The 14,206-nt window shown below is 32.4% G+C and overlaps 1 protein-coding gene across 2 annotated transcripts; it reads right to left on the reverse strand.

Annotated features, from left to right (window-relative positions):
• Positions 1 to 6,205: 6,205 nt before the first annotated feature.
• LOC106773166 (protein trichome birefringence-like 25) lies at positions 6,206 to 10,132 on the reverse strand. 2 transcript variants are annotated; one of them, XM_014659875.2, is made up of 4 exons: positions 10,002 to 10,132; positions 9,458 to 9,794; positions 8,459 to 8,742; positions 6,206 to 7,222 (listed from the first exon to the last, which is right to left on the reverse strand). In XM_014659875.2, the coding sequence occupies exons 2-4, from the start codon at positions 9,726 to 9,728 to the stop codon at positions 6,455 to 6,457; spliced, it is 1,323 nt and encodes a 440-aa protein (XP_014515361.1). In that variant the 5' UTR covers positions 9,729 to 9,794; positions 10,002 to 10,132; the 3' UTR covers positions 6,206 to 6,454. The 2 variants fall into 2 exon arrangements, with proteins under 2 accessions (XP_014515361.1, XP_014515359.1); XM_014659873.2 differs by having other exon boundaries at positions 9,458 to 9,866.
• Positions 10,133 to 14,206: the final 4,074 nt, after the last annotated feature.

Here is a 14,206-nt window from a genome sequence, read left to right on the forward strand (position 1 = left end):
ATTAAGTAATTTGAAAAGAAAAAAATATATTCAACAACGAAAATAAGATTGAATCAAACTTATTTAACAAAATATATTCAAATTTAAGTCATGTAAATGCTCCATTAATGAGCCATGTAAATCTCCATTAATGTAGAGAGAAAAAGAGAAAGATTGTTAAGGATAGTGGGGAGGTGTAGGGTATTTTTGGAATAAAAGAAAATAGTGGGGAGGTATAAAATATTTTTGAAATAAATTAAATTAATGGGGAGGTACAGGTCCCACTTGGGGAGGTGTAGGGAGCAACACCCAACTTCAGCTTATGCTAGCAGATCAACCCATCAACGTAGCAGCAACCCAACTTTGGGGGTTACTCCCTGTACCTCCCCAATTCCATCCCCCACCCCCCAATTTTTTTGGATTTTTTTTTTTTAAATACAAAAATAACCTTTTTGTTTTTTAATTTTTACCTTTATATCCCTATTTATTAAAGTTAACCTACCCTGCCTCTTTTACACTATGAACACACACAGACTCAAGATTCCCTCCTTCGCATATTCCCACCCCCACCAAAGCTTTCATTTTCAAATGCTCTCTGCAACTCTCACTCTCTCAGTCCTCCTCTGAACCTGTTGTTGCTTTGTGTGGCCTGTTGGTGTGCGGCGGGTGGCGGTGCGGTGAGTGTGTGGCGGTCCGGCGTGGTGCGGAGAGGTGTAGACGTTGGTTTCGTTCTTTTCGTTTCTTCTATTTTTTTTAATGTATGTAATGTGTAGGATTGGGTAGCTTTCTCTATTGTTGATATTTGGTCGGTGTGTTTGTTGAGGTTGTTGACTTTTGTGTTATTTGTGTGCTTTGTGTTGTGTGGATTGAAGAAGAAAACGTCCAGGCACTGAGACAATTAAGCCCTCTCAATTGGCCTACAACGTTAGTTCCAGTTAACGGAGAGGGCTTAATTGTCTCAAATTTACAAATATTAGGATGCAATTGGGACAAAAAAAAAACATGAGGACCTAATTGAGAATGAAGAACAAATATGAGGACTAAAACATATATTTAACCTAAATTTTAACTACACCTTCTCACCCAAACACTTAAGAGGCACATTGCCCTCAATGTGTGAGTAAACAAGGTTATTTATCAGCACAAACTTATGCACAGATCAATCAACTACAATTTTACACAAAAACAAAATTTAAAGAACAATAATTGTACAAATCAGAATGAAAAGCTAATTGCACTTGAACACAAAGTATACATGTACATAACAAACAATCACAACTTTATACAAAACAGAATTGAAAAAGATTAAAATTTAGCATGAAATATGTACAAAACATAAACTGCAAAACACAAAAAGAATAAGAATTGAGCAAGAATATGAAAAACAACATATTTTCTATCCTATTATACTCTATACTACCTATTACCATGCAAGCTATTAACAAGAACCTATCACTACAAAAGAAGAGAAAGATAAAGAAGTGGCTTATTGGTTTGTCTCCATTTTGCTCATCCACTTTGTGCATTGCCTCCAAGGTTGCATCAAATTGCTTTTTTCGCAGCTCTCCCTTTTAGCAACAATAGCTTTCCATTCATTACTGGCTGCTGGTTCTGCACTTTCAAGACACCTTGTTGCAGCAACCAGAGCCCCCCTTACATTTTCTGCTCATTCTGTGTGGTCCAAGTTCTTTGAGCAGCATTAACATCCTCTCCTTCCTCCCAAACAACTGCCTTAATGCTTTCAACATTCCTTGCTTCTTTTAATTATGCACAAAGATCAAATTTAAAGTTAATAGCATCTATGAGGACTTTAAAATCTGGTTGTATCATAAAATTTATTTAAGTACAAATGGGGCAAGAACCAGATTCACAATCACATTTGAAATTCTCAGAAAACTGCGTTAGCACAAAGTATAGTCCTAACTCTATAGAGTTCTCAGATTGCACTGTTTCTATATCAAACTCAATACTGACATATGCATCATCAACAGAATCAAAATTCAATTCAAGGCTACTATGATTCAAAATTTCATCAGGGCAATCATCTACATTTGAGTTAAAAATAGCAGCATTTATATAAATAGGTTCAATAGCTGAAACTGAATTAAGAATTTTAGCATGATCATTCAAAGCTATATCAGTTTTAGTCATATACTTTTCAGAATTAATGTGAAACAACTCAAAGGCATTGTTATCAATTTGAACCTTAGGGCAGTCCACTGGGAGATCAAGTTCAAAATATACTTGCACTATTTGCTCACTAACTACCTCATTAGAGTCATTCTTAGCCAGCTTACACTCCACTTCATTAACCAGAACTGCACTCTTGCTTTTAGAGTCTACATCCTCTTGTTTTGTTGTAAGATCATCAAACACAATGTCTGTGTGAGCATAAACATCAAAACCAATATTAATAAGTGAATTATCAGTTATGAATTCAATATGCTCTACAGGTTCACTATTAAAATCAGAATTTGATTCAACCACATTAAACTTTGATGTAGCATCACAACCAGAATACACAATTTCTTTCAATTCAAAACTATCAATATTTGCACGATGAAAGTTTGATTTTAAATCAAGTGCTGGAGAAATGGTGCAACTAGAATTATGAACACAATGAAACTCATCAGAACAGTTAAAGTCTAAATCAACATTCTGCATATCAAACTGTTGTGGTGCTTCTGAAATTTGCTTCAAATCATCGATTGTTGCTTGTGTTTCATTTGATTCCCTTGTCAATTGTGTTGCCACCCTCCACATGTGTGCCATAGAATCTGGAGAATATCATCTTACTGCTCTGATTCACCAAATTAAAGCTACCAAGGCTGATCTACATCTTCACAAAACTTGATATACTTTCCTAAAATACACCAACTAAAAAAACTTTCACATAAATGATCTCTAACAAATATTTCAACATATAAATACATTCATCATATAAACAAAATCATCACAATCATAAAGATATCACTATTCCGTGTTGAACCACAATAGGAATGTGTTCACAAACACTTATTTTTTTTAAAATTTTATTTTAAAAATTTATAAAATATTTTTTTGAATATATCTACAGACATCTATTTATATCTGTAAATTTTAAAAATTGTAAATATTTTTTAAACAGATATTGATGAATAACAAGATAGATAAGTTAATCTCTTTTTTTTTTTTTTTCAAATCAGATATCAAGTAGATATTATCTTTATTTAATTCGATCTATTGTCATTTTTAATCCTGTATTCTATACAATTACTTTATCTATGTAAACTTTATTAAAAATTAAACTCATGCAATTTACGAAAACTAAATTCTTTGTCCTTTGAATAATTTGAATTAAAATTTTCAAAACTATCACACCAAATTAAAATTTCCCAACAAATATTTAACCCAAAAATTTATAAGGTAGGAAATTTTCAAATATATAAAACTAAATCAAATGCTCTGTTCGCAGGAACTAAATTATATTTCAACGATGGTAATTATATCTTTTAAACGATGGACAAATATAAAAGAAATAAATTATTTTAATTTTAATTTAGTTTAACTAACCTGTTAAAGTCATGGTAGAATTTCAAGGAACAAAATAAAAAGCACGATCTTATATTTTGGGACTAAGGTAGGGCTTATTTTACTGATTTTCCATTCATTCGCGAAAAGAGGAATCTGAAAGAGAGAATTTGAGGAAAAAGATGATTTATCGGAAGTGGAGTCTCCTTACCGGTCCAGTCACCATCCTCGGCGGGGTAGTCGCTGCCATTGCCGCCGCAAACGTCATATTCGTCAAGAATGTAAGTTCCTTTCTTCCATACTCCAAATCCCATCTCCCCTTCTCTGCACTTAATTCGCCTTTTCTAGATTCGTCCCAAAGGATCGACCTTGATTGATTTTTGTGGATTTGGGTGCTGATTTTGAACTGGGTTTTTGGTAATTTAATGAAATTCTTGCAAACTCTCGAGATTTGCTTCTGTGACCTCGCTAGTCGCTGGTCTTCGATTTTAATTATGTTCATTTAATTCATTTTTATTTTTTAATGGAAATGAAATTAGTCTTTTCTTTTCTTTTTAAATTTTATTTGCCTCTATCGATCAGATTATGGAAGTTAATTTGTTTGCTCCTGATCCCGAAGATTAGGGATTCCTCCAAATAAAATTAAAACGAAAAGCTTGATAATGGGTTTTTTGTGTTGTACGCTGTTTCTTATTGATTGATTTAAAGCTTGTAGTGAGGTCATCAATTGGTCGAAGTATCAGTGATTATAGCTTTATTGTTTTGAAATGGATTATTGTGTCATAACATAGGAAGACAAGGGAACTGGTTTTGGTTTCATTGTTGATTTTTTATTGCACAAACTTCAGGGACTCCTTCCCCGTCCTTAGTTGTAGCATGTGCTCTCATTGGTGAGTGTGTTGTGCTGGTGTATGTGATTCAATTGCTGGTTAAATTGTCTAGTGTTTTTTCAAATCCATTATATCTAGTTAAAATGAAGAAGACAGAAGTTTTACACTAAAAATATGTCTTATTTCACTTTGTTGGCCGAAGAAGGAACGTCCAATTTATAGTAACAGCCAAATCGTATCCTACCGGGTGAGGTTGATTAGATCAATCAACCTAGACTGCTGACTTGTATCAAAGCAAAAATCATTTAAAAGAATTACTTTCTCAATGATTTGTTTCTCCTATGTGTACATGTGGAGTTATATATCTGAGACCTTCTTCTGTTGCATTTTTCTGCTCGTTGTTTTAAATGAAGATTGAAATATATTTAGGTGATCGTAATTTATCTTTATTGTACTTTACAGGATCCGTTCCTCAAACCAGATGAGAGAAAGTATGTAAATCAACCTGCTACCAAGTAGGAGAAAAGAGATAACGGAAGTTTGTGTTTTGATGTCAGCTAAACCCTGATTTATGAGCTGTATACTGTTTTGCAAGACATGCTCTCTAGTTAATAAGACTGAGATTCTGAATGAATTTGGACTTTGGAGCGTGGACCCTTATTTTAGAACTAATCTTCCAAAGTTCTAGAAAACTGGTTCATATTTCAGAGATCCGTACTTATCTCTTCTGTATAATGTCAACTGCAAATGTTTAATGTGGTTTCTAATCTTCCATTTCTTTCTTTATCTCTATCAATTTACTGTTATCGCTTGCATTTTAGGATTATTATGGCAAAATTATTGTGGCAAAAGTCACTTCTTTCTATGCATACTGGTTATATTGACTGACTGTTATACCTCATAGATATGGGTTATAAAAATTAGTGTAAGATTGATGTTGTGTTGTATTGCATATGTGACGAACTTAGCTTCAAGCATAAGATGTCTTCTTATAAATTCAAAATTCCACAGTTTTGGATATTGGTCATTTAGGGGAACAGCTGTGCTGGATGATATTTCATTTACTTCCTTATCCTTATCAAATACGAATCTGAAACTGATTGTCTTGTATACTCATCTTTATGACTTTGTGAAACATTTAAGCCTTTAAAAGCTGTTTTGACAATCTAATATGTCTACATATGAGAATATAAACATATATAATATAAAAACATAGAAACTTTGTTCTTTAATGAACATTATATTGAAATTGTCTTCTAATTGGATAATTTAAAGAAAAAATGGCATTGGTACTATTTTTATTTGCAGACAATAAAAATGTTTTATTATTATTTTATATACTATGTGTAAAAGATATGCCCTTTATTTAGTTTTGTAAAATTGTTATTGTATTTTTATCATGTTTTATAATTTCTTATGCACATTTAGATATGTCTTACATGCACACACACTATCCTATATATGGGTAAAATACTTGTATTGTATTGAATCTTATTCTAATCAGATCCTATACACAGTATCTGGACATCACAGAATGACAATAATCTGCCACTGGTCTGGCTAATGTTTCATTTCAAAAATTGGTTGTTATTCATCAAAGTATAGTAGAATTACAGGTTAAAATTTCAGTTTTCAATACGGGGAGGCAACAGGTGTGGATGATTTATTGATGCCTTAAACAAAAATGTCATTCCGTATACATGTTTTATGTACACATATATGAAACGTATCAAGGGCTTTAAAAAGCTTAATACTTGAATTGAAATTTGGACTGGTCTCTCTGCAGCTTACCAAGCACAGCTCCTTCAGCACTACTCAATCCTGAGATTTTATTTCTACATCTAAGTATAGAAGAAAATAGGTATATATTCCTCACAAAAATTATATGAAAAGGACATAAGATGAGTTTATATTGAGTGCTACGGTTTACATTTGTGTCTTGCTAGCTTTTATTAAGCTATACAGTCCCATGTACAGAGCGGAGTTCAACCTAATGCCTTTGTGTATAAAACTTCCTTTTTGCAAACTACTAATGGTATTGAGAAACTACCATGCAACAAAGAATCCTGAATTTAAGATGATCATATTTTTAACCAGCTTCAAACCTTAATGATCTGGTGATAGCTTGTTGTTTATTAGGCATTGAGTAGCATTTGCATTATGATGTCATTCCATGAGTCAATTGGTCCGGGCAAACACCAATGTAGACAATCGTTTTGAACTTTAGCATTCTTGTCTTTTGCAAATGGCTGGAACTTCCTGTAAGGTCCTGGATGCCCATCTGGTCTCAGCAATGAAAGGAGTGTTGTGTCCAAAAGTTGCAAGTTCACCCTTTGAGATCCTAGGGAAGCAGCCTTCTCAAACTCTTCAAGTTCAATACCTCTCATTATGGAATCCACATCTATCATATGAATCTGACCCTCCTTGAAGGGTACAGTTCTATTGCAATACCCTCCACTAAACCACTCCCCATTCTCAAAGTGGTCAGGTGTGGTGGTTCTGAAGAGAACAGTGGCCTTGTGTTTAGAGTTTGTGAAGAACTTGAAAACTTCTTGTAGTACTTTGCGGTAAGCATAGTCAAATCCCAGCTCTGTTAAGTTCTTTCCAGGGCAGTAGTGGCAACCGGTTACTGTGTTGTTTTCATGGTATATTGCAGTCTTGAGAAACCATTTTCCACCACCAATGACAACATAGTCAAAGTTCTTATATTGGTTGGTCCACTTATCTAGAGTGTCAACATAAAGTTGTATCTCTGATGAGGTAACTCCATTCATATCCTCAAATATAGCTGCTTTAACAAGGAAAGGGGTCCAGATTACTGAGAGTGTGAAGTTATGAGAGCGAAATTTCCATATCTTTGATCTGTATTCCTTGTCATGGTAAATTTCAACAGCAGGTTCCACCTGCAGAATAAAATAACCAGAATATGATCTAATAACTCAATTTGTAGGACCAAATAAGCAGACACTACACTGTGCCACAAATAGACAGCTAAGTAGTTTGTAGGCACAAAGCCAATGGCAGTAATGATGTACGTAGACAAGTGTTTCCCACTAATTGTTCAAAACTATTCTTGAAGGTTTGGTATACGATGTACGTACACAAGTGTTTCCCTATCCAGGTAAGGTAAAAGCTGCTTTGGAAAAGCCACTAAATACTGCTTAGATCGTGAAGGCTTTGGACCAATCGTATAATATTAGCAACAGTTGTCATCCACAAAAGGAATCGACAGATTGTTTTCACAATGAAAAGGATTATCTATAAAATGACATGCAGTGCAAAGTTGAACTTTGGTGTTTGTAACATAAAGTCAAAACAACTAATAGTGCATTGATGTTGACCATGATTCATGATTGATGGACAAATACACTATACTACAGAACTACTTAGTTAAAATAAAGGAATCACATGGCTTCATTTTAAAGTATTGCATGATTTTGATCATGATTACTTGCTCATGAACAAGAAAGACATTTAATAAACAATGAAGGTGCAACTACATAACTACTATATATAAAAAAGAATAATGATACTTAGACAATATTTTTTTACAACATTATAACACTATTTATATATCATTCTGTTATTGGTCTATGTCGGTGTTTATGATTATTATTAAGTATGGAATAATTTTGGATTAATCACAGAATGACACGTAGATGATGTTAAAATATTGTCAAAAAATTGTTGTCGAAGCATCGTTATCCTGTAAAAAGCAATCACATGGCTTCATTTTAAATTACTGGAATCTTGGCCTTCACTATCTCTGAATAAAGAAAAAAGCAAGAAAGAGGTGGGAAATAACAAATGAAAAGAGAAACACAAAAAAAGTGTGGTCCATTAATTATTTTCACTTTATTTTCTGTTTTGCTTCTTTGATATATTTTTAAACCATTCTGTTTTTAACTTCCATTATTTTTCCTGTTTCCATTCACGTCATTTCCCAGCAATCCCTTTCTTTCCTAGCAAATGGACCCTAATGTCTTCAAATTTGGTAAGCAATAGAAAGTGAACTACAGCACAAATAATGCAAACATACTGAACAATAATCAAGATTCAAGGGACGAAAATCTTTCAAGCAAAAAGGCTAATTATATCAACTTTGCAAACTGTTTAACTGATATTAACATTGACAATACCTTTGAGAGAATGCAAAGCAGGGACTGAACTTGATTACGAGAGATTGAATCACCAATGAAAGCCAATGATTTATTTCTCATAAACTTAAGAAACTTCTTGGGATTGAACTTGGGCAATTTACAGTCTCTTGGACTCCACCTCCAGTACAGATACCCTGAATCAGGACGTCCATTCTTCATACAATTTTGATGAGGCTCAATCACCCGGCAGCTTTCATTAGTGTACACAGGCCCAGATTGGTCTGGCACCCATTCTCCCACAAAAAGATCACATTTTCCTGCAGCTACACATTTACAATGCCCATTACCATTGGCATTACAAGCTATGACCATAAGCACTTCACATTACTCAATCTGTTCTAAGATTGTGCTTAGTTAAGAAAAAGAAGAACTTGTTGCTTTATAAGATTTGGTGTTAGACAGTTCCTTTAACTTAAATCCCCATCCTTGGTCCAATCGCAGGGAAGTAACCAAGAACCAAGGTTTTAAATTGCTGTTGCCATTACAGTTGCATTTTGTCCTAGTCTTTGATATTGCAGAAAATTGTTGACAAACACAACTATACTTGTGATTATAAACTCCCCAATTGAGATTATGCTGCCTTAATTTTGATCAAAGAATCCCACAATGGTGGTGAAGTAAACTAAAAAAATCTTCAGATTGTGCCCTTGCGAAGGAGGAAAGTAGGAACAAATTACATGGTATAATTTTTGTTTCAGCACTCATTTGGAGACTTGACGAAGAGATCACAGTTCCCAAATACACAAACAAAAAAGCCTTGGTGGGTTTATGGTACATTACACGACACCCCACCGATTGAAACAAAAAAATATGGAAAAACAAAAGATCTAAATAGTCCAACTGAAATGAGAAGAAAGAAGCAGAAATGGGTGGTCCTTATTCCTTAGTTGAAACTGGAGCAGGTGTTTCCTTTCCAGTTCATGCTTGTCACATAAAGAAAACAATTCAATCACCACAAAAGAAGTAAAATTCTCTTACCATCCTTAGAGATATGAGTCTGATTCTGAGGAGATTCCGGAAAGTCATCAGAATCAGAAGCCTGAAGATCAGAAGAAGGTAAAACAGGGGACTCTGCTTTTGCATCTTCCACAGGAGGTGACTCCACCACTGATAAGAAACTGAATGAATCCCACAAGAGAAGACGAACAGCGAGACCCACCAAGAAAATTGAGAGTGCTAACTTGACACACACATGGTTGTGCTTTTGCAGGGACAGTGGTCCCGAATCAGACCTCACTCTCTTCACCATGTTGTATCAGATGCAAAGATGAAACCACAGCCACAACCAACTTTGCTACTTTCTCATGAAACGGTGCTGCTGAGTAATTATTATAGGAAATGGAAGCAAGTTATGATATTGAATAAACGAACCTGTTTCCTGCACACCCTTTGTTGGGATAATAATGTATGTTTATACAAAAACACATTACGTGACATGTACCATGTGGCAGCCATTAATGGTGAAAATAAAACCAAAATAGATAATATCATTTAAAAAAACAAATATACATAAAAACAACACCTTTTCACGATGAGAAACACGTTCAGTGTGTGTGTGTAAGTCTCAAGTGATTAGAGCATTTCCTTTGATAGAGAAGAATGTCATTTGGTCTCACTGTCTGACAGAATGCTCATCTTTTCATCCATCTGCACGTGTGATGTTCAAACATTTTTACCTTAAAAAACTATGATTTGGTGAATTTTGGTAAAATAAATTCATTCAGATAACTTCTAACTATGATTTATTAGCAAACATGTAACTCACTCACTCTCTTTCTCTCTCATGCACAGCATAATGAAAAAGATAACAGTAGTTTGATGTTGTAGGCTACCAACTTTACTTTTATTTCTTGGATGAAACACGATGCATGTCTTTAGTTGAGTAACATCAAAGTCACTGACTCTGTATGGGGTTCATTTTTTGTTTTTGAAAACAATATTGAGTTGGATTCCATTAATTTAATAAAAGGTAATTTAATAAAAGGTAAGATATATAGTTGGAATACAAACAAAGTCCCACATTGAATTGAATTAAAGAAGGATTGATCATGAATTTATATATCTTTAATAATAAAAGTTTTTTGGAGTAGTATAAAAAACAAATTCATCAAAACTTGATCCAAAACAAATAATGTCTAATTATTATTATTTTTTTAAAAAAAAACCATCATATCTTAACACTTAATATTTTAAAGTTGACAATTCAAAAACTAATATTCTAATATTAGTAAAGGATATAGTTTCCAATGACCAAACATCATTTTAAGGTTATATGTTATATTTCAAAACAGTTTTGGTAACCTATAAAACAAGAGATTTTGTTGAATTGATCCTTTTTTTCTACATATTATTGATGAAACCACCAACTTTATTATGGTATAATTCATGAAGTTTCAAACATTATGGAAACTTCTTGTGTAGTGATGTTACCTTTTTTGTGGCTATAAATTAGGGGCAGAGATTCTTAAATATTTTGGGATTATTTGGTTGTCGGTGGTAATGACAGATAGAATTATATTTTCCCCTTTAATGATTTACTTTAAGAAAAGGTGGATTTAATGAATCTCTTAAGTTGGTTAAAACAATATGATAAGAAACTGTTACCTACTTGTAATGAATGTTATAATAAGTTAGAGTGAAGAAGTAGTTTGCCAATTTATTTAAGAAGGATTTATGTGATCTAAATAATCAATTAAAACAGTAGTTGTTCAGTTTATTTTGTTGACCTTATTTGAATTCAACAAACAATTTTCATATTCATTTGACCCTTTCATTAAAAGAAAAGTAATCAAAATACACTCCTCAACAGCTAGTTCCAATCAAGCATGACAGTTCATAATAAGCCTCAAAGTCTTCATTAAAGTTCTGGTGTAGGACAGAAATTTCGCAACTACATACTCTCTGTTCAAAATTTATTACAGTATATGATCACGTCATCAACACAAAAAAAAAAAAACATAAAAATAAAAGAGACGAAAGCCAGAAAAATCAGTAATTTTTTGTTTTGATTATATATTTCTGTGTGTTACAAACAATAGTTAAATTTTTGGTTTTATTTTTAAGTAAATATTGAAATTAGTCTCTCTTAGAAACTTTGATCTAATTTAGTTTTTCAATTTTAAAATGTATAAATTTAATTCTTTTAATCAAATTTTATTAAATTTATATAACATTTCACACACTTTTTATGATAATATTTAAGTTATTTACAGTATTTAATACGGATTATTTTGTGAAAGCATTTTTTGATCTATCAAAAGTGAGATTTGTGTTTGTAGAAGTTATCGAGTAATCAGAGATAAAAAGGATGACCCAAAATTTTGTGAATAATGTGGAGTAGAATTTATAAATTTTTGAATACGCAGATATCAACTGGGTTATATAAAACTGGCATGTGTGGTAATTCATGCGTGATATTTGAAACGTCTCTCTAGTTATATCACAAATCTTTTAGATAAACCTCTAAAAGAATTAGAAAGTCTAGAATAGGGGATGTGTGATTTGATACATGTTTATTGGGCTGAATAACATGAAGCTCAAAGTTATGGATGTATTAACAAAAAAATGAAATTCTAAATATCAATTTATAACTCTATCCACCTAACTAAAGAAAAGTGTTTGAAATTTTAAATAAATTTAACAAAAGTTGGTTAAAATGATTAAATTCACAGTACTACAAATGAGGGATTAAATTAGTCCAAAATTTCAAAGAATAATTAATTTCAATTTTCACTAAAAGTTAAGGTACCAAAAACATATTTAACTTTAAACTTATATATAAATTTTAACAAAAAAAAAAAACAGGTCAAACTGAAAAAAAGTTTGATTCGATCAACTTGAATTGAAATAAACTTATATATAAATTTATCTAAACTTATTTAACTTATTCAAATCAACTTGAACCATAAACATGTTTAACTCTAAACTTATAAATAAATTTCTCTATCGTTCGGCTAACTCAGCCAGTTTGATTTCAATAAAATTCTTTAATAATAAACATTTTTCTTGTGACAACCTAAGGTTTCAGGGGTGGCACCAAGAATCGCTATCAAATACTCCTTCACATTTTTTTGTTTATCTGCTTACGTTGTCTCAAACACACTTAGTCAAATTCTTCTATGTTCTTAATATCCAAATTCTAAACATATGGGTGAGTACCAATCAAAGACATTTGAAAGCTCAAATCAATAACCTAACCAATCGGATGTTACAGTAAAATCTTAAATTCACAATAAATATAATCACATATGCCTCCTTATCTCATAAATATCTCATAGGTTTGGAGATGAGTCTTATAATTACTAAAATCTAATCAACATTCAATACTTAATAAGTAAAGTTTACCAATAAACTTGAAAAGAATATTTAAAAGTACTTATTATTCGAGAGTAACCGTCTGCCTTATTCTTATCCGGTCGACCTCTCTCCAACCTATACGAGCATACTATACACATAACAAAACTGAAAATTTACACAAAGGGTATAAAAAATATTGAAAGTGTCAAAGTGGAAAGGTAGAGAGAATGAAGGTTCTGGTGTTAGCATTTGAAGAGTTTGGTGGGATATGATGAACATTAATGGCTTGCATTTAGTTGAGTCCCTTAGTGGGGACCAAATGTCCGTTGCCTTATCTTCTAATTCAGAGGATAATACTCTTTTCATGGCCCTTCACAAGGATCCTATCTCACTCCACATTTATTCTCTCCTCAAATGCATAAAAAAATTAAACCCTTTTCTTTTTCTTTATTTATGAAACCAAACATAAGCTCATATTACAATATTTAATCTTTTTAATATTCCAAAAGATATTATATTAGAAGATGAGGTATTTTATACTTTTATTTAATAAATGAAATATTAGTAAGACTATACTTTTTTATAATTTATCAAATAAAATGTGAAGAACACTAACACCAACTTCACTTTGTTCCAAATAGCTCATAAATATTGTGAGCTCTATTCTTTATTTTGTGTACCCTATTTCATATTTATTAACTCATACATCGCTTTCACCAAGTAAAACAAAATGTGGTGGAAGAAGTGTCTTATGAGAAGGGCTAATAAGACACGGAAAAGGTTAAAATGGAGATTTTTCTAAATTATATATATACAAATACAAAAGAATTAAAAAACTAGTCAAAAAGTTTATAATTAGGTACATTTAATATTTTTTTTAAAATTAAATATGTTTTTAGTTTTTTTAACTTTTATTAAAATTAAAATTAGTTTTTCAAAATTTTAACTAATTTAGTTATTTATTTTTAGAATTACATAGATTTAATTTTTTTTAGGGTTAAAAACATTTTTCGTTCTTTAAGTATCACACGATTTTGGGTTTAGTTCCTACTCGAAACTTTAATTGTTTTTAGTACTCATAGTCTAGAAACACTATTACTATTAGTCCTTAAAATTTAACGGTGTTAACTTTTGTATGATGTGGCAAACAGCGAGGGCACGTCTTATGCCAACTTTGCCTCTTCACTCTCTACCACGTTGCTTGTGCTTAAGAACTTCGTTCATCTTCTCGGCAGAGTAACCACGGTTTCGCTTCTCGTGCACCATCACCCCAATCGTGCAACAACCCAAGCCGCAGATCAAGCAAGCATCTTCATTCTTCACATGCAAAGAATCCAAACAGCGAAGCCCTTTCTTCTTCCTCGCGAGTCATCCATGGCATTCCCAGAATCACCTGAAACTTAAACAAATCAAGAAAACGCGAGCAACCCC

Source organism: Vigna radiata, chromosome 9, assembly GCF_000741045.1.
Source record: "Vigna radiata var. radiata cultivar VC1973A chromosome 9, Vradiata_ver6, whole genome shotgun sequence".
Classification (NCBI taxonomy): Eukaryota; Viridiplantae; Streptophyta; class Magnoliopsida; order Fabales; family Fabaceae; genus Vigna; species Vigna radiata.

Excerpts from the sequence above, each read along its gene's own strand:
- LOC106773166 (XM_014659875.2), bottom strand. The coding sequence starts at position 9,728 with ATGGTGAAGAGAGTGAGGTCTGATTCGGGACCACTGTCCCTGCAAAAG. Across the intron at positions 8,743-9,457 it reads GACTCATATCTCTAAGGATG|CTGCAGGAAAATGTGATCTT; the intron begins GTAAGAGAATTT and ends GTAAATGTGTAG. Across the intron at positions 7,223-8,458 it reads TGCTTTGCATTCTCTCAAAG|GTGGAACCTGCTGTTGAAAT; the intron begins GTATTGTCAATG and ends TTTATTCTGCAG.